The sequence below is a fragment of the Bufo bufo genome, chromosome 2 (assembly GCF_905171765.1).
Source record: "Bufo bufo chromosome 2, aBufBuf1.1, whole genome shotgun sequence".
Taxonomy (NCBI): Eukaryota; Metazoa; Chordata; class Amphibia; order Anura; family Bufonidae; genus Bufo; species Bufo bufo.
This window is the reverse complement of record NC_053390.1, coordinates 26,146,819-26,152,818: the sequence shown is the minus strand read 5'-3', so window position 1 is coordinate 26,152,818 and position 6,000 is coordinate 26,146,819. Positions and strand designations below refer to the sequence as shown.

The 6,000-nt window shown below is 40.4% G+C and overlaps 1 protein-coding gene across 1 annotated transcript in view; it reads left to right on the top strand.

The window, feature by feature from the left end:
• The first annotated feature begins 3,815 nt into the window (after positions 1-3,815).
• LOC120991221 (zinc finger protein 850-like) overlaps positions 3,816-6,000 on the top strand; it is a 64,031-nt gene continuing 61,846 nt past the window's right edge. The window contains exon 1 of the mRNA XM_040420081.1: positions 3,816-4,963. Coding sequence (XP_040276015.1) covers positions 3,919-4,963 — 1,045 coding nt within the window. The 5' untranslated portion in view covers positions 3,816-3,918. The remainder of the gene's footprint in view (positions 4,964-6,000) is intronic.

Genomic DNA, 6,000 nt, shown 5'->3' with positions numbered 1-6,000 from the left:
GGCATGTTGTACCCAGGAGGAAAGGGCCGGAGGAGAGCACATGGCCCCTGAAGGGTTTATTCCCTAAGTGTCTCTCTCCATCCACAGGAGTACACAATAGTGAAGAAGACATGTGTGACTCCCATCATCCATCTACAGGAGTCAGGAGGGCAAAGCAGGACCCCTCCCCCCATCACAGAGCCTCCCCCTCACCCCCTGATACATGAGCAGAAGATCCTAGAGCTCACCCACAAGATGATGGAGCTGCTGACTGGAGAGGTGACACTGCTGGGAATGCTGGGAAATTCTCCAGTAACAGCACTGGAGGGGTCTGGGTGATGACGGTGTCATTGTGTTGTCAGGTTCCTATAAGGTGTCAGGATGTCACTGTCTATTTCTCCATGGAGGAGTGGGAGTATATAGAAGGACACAAGGATCTGTACAAGGAGGCCATGATGGAGGAGCACCAACCTCTTATAGCACAAGGTAAGAGCCGTGATGTGCAGTGTATACAGGTTTGGGTTAAATCTGTTTACTGATGTTTTATCTGTATGTCCATGACCACACCATGGACTGTCTCCATCCTGGCCAGGAAACCAGAACTTTCGGGATGTAAATTATGGGCAAAATGTCTTCTATAACATTAAGTATACTATGGGTATTCCAAATTTCTGGCAGTCTTTTGACCTGTGGAGACAAGATGGGTTCCTTAGTACCCCTATGACGCACCACAAATTCTCCATCTCCACTGCGCTCACATGACCACCAGGACTGGTTTCGGGCTCCTCCTCAGGGGTTCTGACCGGATGTGTTCCTGAGTCACTCTGTTCAGCTTCATACTGTAAATGGATGCTGAGGCATGTGTATTGTAATGCATTGACTGTCACTGTTTTACCAGTGTATTGCCTGCCTATCAGACCCAAGTGGCTGGATCAGGTCAATTTTTATTTTTGTGTTTTTTTTTCCCTCCCCATCTTCCAAAACCCATAACTCTTTTTACTTTTCCATTCATATTACCATGTGAGGGCTTATTTATTGTGTACCGTATCTTGAATTGACAAATGGGGAAAAAGAATTCTTTGTGGGTAGCATGACGATCTTATTCTGTCGCTGAGTATGATAACTCCAAATTAGGTATTTTTTATATTTTGTTTTACTACTTTAAAAAAATAAAACCTTTGACAAAATTAAAATTGCTTCCCATCGAATTCTGACACCCATCATTTTTTTATATTTCCCTCTACATTGGAAAATATCTTAAAATTTTTTGTAATTTATTTTTATATCTAAAATTCAGAAAGGGTGATTTTAATTTTTGTGTATTTTTGAAACTTTTTTTTACTTCCTTCACTGCAATTTTTAGTCCCCTTAGGGTTACTAGAATTTGCAATCTTCTCATCGCTTGTACCATAGACTTCATTAGAATACTATTGCAGTGTATAGGATTCTGACAGGCTTTCTGTTAAGCTTTGTGGCATGCATGACATGACAGGCCTGAGAGTCTCCCCAGGCTGTTGTAGCAACCGATCTGACCCCTCCCTCTATCTAACCATTCAGATGCAGTGGTCACTATAGAATGTGGCATCTCAGGGGTTAAATGACAGGGATCAGAGTTATTTCCAAACCTGGTGCTTGTGGCTGAGTGTCAGCTGTATTACACAGTCGGTATCAGCTGCATATGGAGTGGGATCAGCTCATGATCCTGCTCCACATTTCCCTTGCACATTTAAGGCATTATGCATTAAGAGGTTAAATGATAACCAAACATGTCAGCCTGGTCATTAAGGGGTTAAATACGTTTGGTTGTTGTTTTTTTGTTCACTTCTTTTCGGTATAGTCCAAACTTCAAATCCGAGATTATCAGGAAGCTCTGATTTCACATGTGATTATTGTACAGACACAGACGTTGTCCTGTTCTCACAACATGTACCCCCTGGGTCTGTATGCAGTTCAACAGGCAGATATCACTATTCTACTAGTTAATAAGACGAGACTTGTTTCTGTAGTCTGTGGTTTTTATTAACCTGCAGTAGATAAGGTAAACTATAAGAAAATGAACATGCAAGAACTGAATATACAGCACAACGTACACAAAACCTTTACAAAAACATTAATTAATCCCTTACCGACGATGCTTTAGTAAGAGACACACAATGTGCAGCTGCTCCTTCCATGAGGTGAAGGGAAAAAGGAAGAAGGTGCCTGTCTCTTTCCCAGAAAGCACTGTGAGCAGGAAGTCAGATGACCTAATGAATATGCATAGTTTAACAAGGCAGAAGATGCACTTACAGCTAAAGGTCACTAGATGGTGCTGAAGGCACACATATGAACACACCTATTAACAAACTATGCAATAGTTAGTGAAGGGAAGACAGTACAGACGTCTCAGTGATAATTACCTGCACTCACAGGACACTTCATTAGCTCCACCTTCTTAATTCTTGATAGGACCCTCTTTCCCTTAGAACATCCTGAATTCTTAGTGTAATGGACCCAATAAGGTGCTGGACACCTTTTATTACAGATTCTGATTGATGACCTCACTCAGTCTATTCTACTGCATTCTAAAGATGTCTATAAACATGAGATCTGGTGACTGTGCGGCCATTAGGCTATATAAATCGCACTGTCATGTCCATACATTCAGCCTGAGACGTGTGCTTTACCTCGTTGCATGTTATCTTGTTAAATATAGATGCTGTCCCTGATCAGATTGTCCAAAAAAATATTAAAGAGGATTGCTCATTAGATTTCACAATACGAACTACATGTAGTATGAAGTAGATTTTTTAGACCTGATGAGGCCGGTGTATTTATTTTAAAAAATCCATGTCAGAAGAAAGGAGTGTTCAGGAATCTGGAAGCTAAACTCAGTCTCCATCCACCTATAGCTCAGTTGACATCCTCCTTTCAGTGCACCTCCTCCCCCGTTGCTGCTGTCTCGCACATGCTCAGTACAGGCTGCAGTAAAATAAAGCAGCAGATGGTACAAATCTGAAACTGCTGATGGAACATGGAGATCTTTCATTACAGAGCCAAGCAAACGGCATCTTGTACTGAACATGTCTGAGATTTCATCAGCAGGGGAGGAGGTAGACTAAAATTAGCTTGCCAATTAAGCTGGATGTGGGCATTATGGCATGGATCTTTCTAATGAATCCACCAGTATCATCAGGTCCAAGAGATGTATTTAATAATGAATGCAGTTTGTGTTGAAAATTGCAGATCCTAAGTAAATGTTGTATTAATATGATGTCTACTTGGCACTGAAGGACAAAATGTGTTGGTAGAAGGCAGGCTTGATTGCCAATACAGTACAGTATGTTTGTGTACTAAAAGTAGTGACTGGGTGTACACCAGAACCCTGGATCTTGTCAGGGTGCGCTATAGAAAACTTAATAATTATGGTATCATGCATGTAGCCTTCGGTGCAGAAGTGCATTTGAAATTAATGACTTACTGTATACGTAAAGATCCTGCTGGATCCATGTAAGGCTGGATTCACACTTCAGTTATTTGGTCAGTCATTGCAATCAGTTATTGTGAGCCAAATCCAGGTGCGGGTCAAAAACACAGAATAGGTTCAAATCAAATCATTACATGTAATCTATCAGTAGGCTTCACTACTGGTTTTGGCTCACAATAACTGATGGAAATAACTGACCAAATAACTGAAGTGTGAGCTCAGCCTAAGCCTATTAGGAATGTTATAATTTGTTGTGAAAATAACAAATTTATATTTTTCTCTTCACAGAGAATGACAATAAGAATTCTGAGGAAACCTTGATGTTATCACTAAATCATAAAGTAAAAGAAGATATTCAATGCTCTTCGGGACTTCACAGTACAAATCTGTCATATAATGCTCCTAATTATGTGGAAACTTTTCCTGACCAATCACAGATTGTTACCACAAGTACAGGTCAGAAAGGGGGTAAAATGTTTCAAAGTGGTAAAGAGTTCCCAAAAAGAACAAAACTTTCTACACACCTAACAATTCAAACAGGAGAAAAGTCATACTCCTGTTCAGAATGTGGACAATGCTTTAAATATAAATCAAGTCTTGTTACGCATGAAAGAATTCACATTAGAGAGAAATTATATTCATGTTCAGAATGTGGGAAATGTTTTACACAGAAAGTAGATCTTTTTACACATGAGAGAATTCACACAGGAGAGAAGCCATATTCATGTTCAGAATGTGGGAAGTGCTTTACACAGAAATCAAATCTTGTCACACATAAGAGAATTCACACAGGAGAGAAGCCATATTCATGTTCAGGATGTGGAAAATGTTATAGAAATAAATCAACTCTTGTTAAACATGAGAGAATTCACACAGGTTTCAAGCCATATTCATGTTCAGAATGTGGGAAATGTTTTGCAGATAAATCAGATCTTGTTAAACATGAAAGATCCCACACAGGAGAAAAGCCATATCATTGTTCAGAATGTGGGAAATGTTTTTCAGTTAAATCAAATCTTGTTAAACATGAAAGAATTCACACAGGAGAGAAACCATATTCATGTTCAGAATGTGGCAAATGTTATGCGGATAAATCTGATCTGGTTACACATGAGAGAACTCACACAGGAGAGAAGCCATATTCATGTTCAGAATGTGGAAAATGTTTTTCAGTTAAATCAAATCTTGTTAAACATGAGAGAATTCACACAGGAGAGAAACCATATTCATGCTCTGAATGTGGGAAATGTTTTACAGAAAAATCATATCTTGTCACACATGAGAGAAGTCACACTGGAGAGAAGCCATATTCATGTTCAGAATGTGGGAAATGTTTTGCAGATAAATCACATCTTGTTACACATGAAAGAACTCACACAGGAGAAAGGCCGTATTCATGCTCAGAATGTGGAAATAGTTTTACGCAGAAATCAAGTCTTGTTACTCATGAGAGAATTCATACAGGAGAGAAACCATATTTATGTTCACATTGTGGAAGATGTTTTACAGATAAAGCTCGTCTTCTTAGACATGAGAAAAGTCACACAGGAGAGAAGTCATTTTGATGTTTAATGTGGAATTTTTTTTGTAAGAAAACCAAATTCTAAAACTCAACAGATCAGAACAACCAAATTTTTTGGCATATTGGAAATGCTATAAATGCAAAAAAATTTTTTAAATCAGTTATTCACAGACATTAAGGTTGGGGCTTGTGGCGAAACCAACCTCGCCACTGTGTTTTGGAGGGGGCTGTTTGCCAGCCTCCTGTCCCAGGATTATGGCCCATACTAACTTTGAAGGAGAAGACAGACCGGCCGCACAGCTTAAATCTGTGGAACTGTTTTGGGCAGGAAAGCCATGCTTGTGGCCGGCCAAATGTGACTTCCATGGAATTCGGGAACCCCTGCTCGGATCTGGGTGATTTTTGGATATGTTGTTCACCCAGATCAGAGCTATCCATGGATGTATACATTATGGGGATGTGTGGGGTTTTGAGGTGTTTTCTGTGTGTTGGGAAAAATGTGTGTTTTCTGTCTGGTAGTGATTAAGTTAGCCCATTACGTTTGGTAATTGTATTTTGTGGATTGCGTCTCAGACAATGCCAGTGTGTTAGTTAATTGCGTCTCAGACACAGTCTTTTACAAGGGTCCCAGGGGGAGTGTCCCTTGCTAGGAGACCTGCATAAAAGGCTGAAAAATAACCCATTAAAGAGTTCCTGTTTTTATACCTTCATGAAGCACTATGGTGGGACACAGTACGCCAAGCCCGAAGGTGAAGAATATAATTGCCCTGGGTTATTGTGGGAGTCTTTTGAAGACATTGACTTTGGGAGCACAGAAAAGTCTAGATTTTGGGACATTACTGACTACAGGGGGACTTGCACAATTGGCCTACAACTAGTGGGGTGAGGGCAGATCTGACCTTTCTGGTCCAAAGGGAGTGGGACCTGGAGCAAGATTATCAACAGTTGTTTCGCTCCATTCAAGCCCAGCGCAAGATACAAGACAGTTGGATACCAGGCCCAGACCTGCAGCCCTACTCCTGGCAAGTCACAG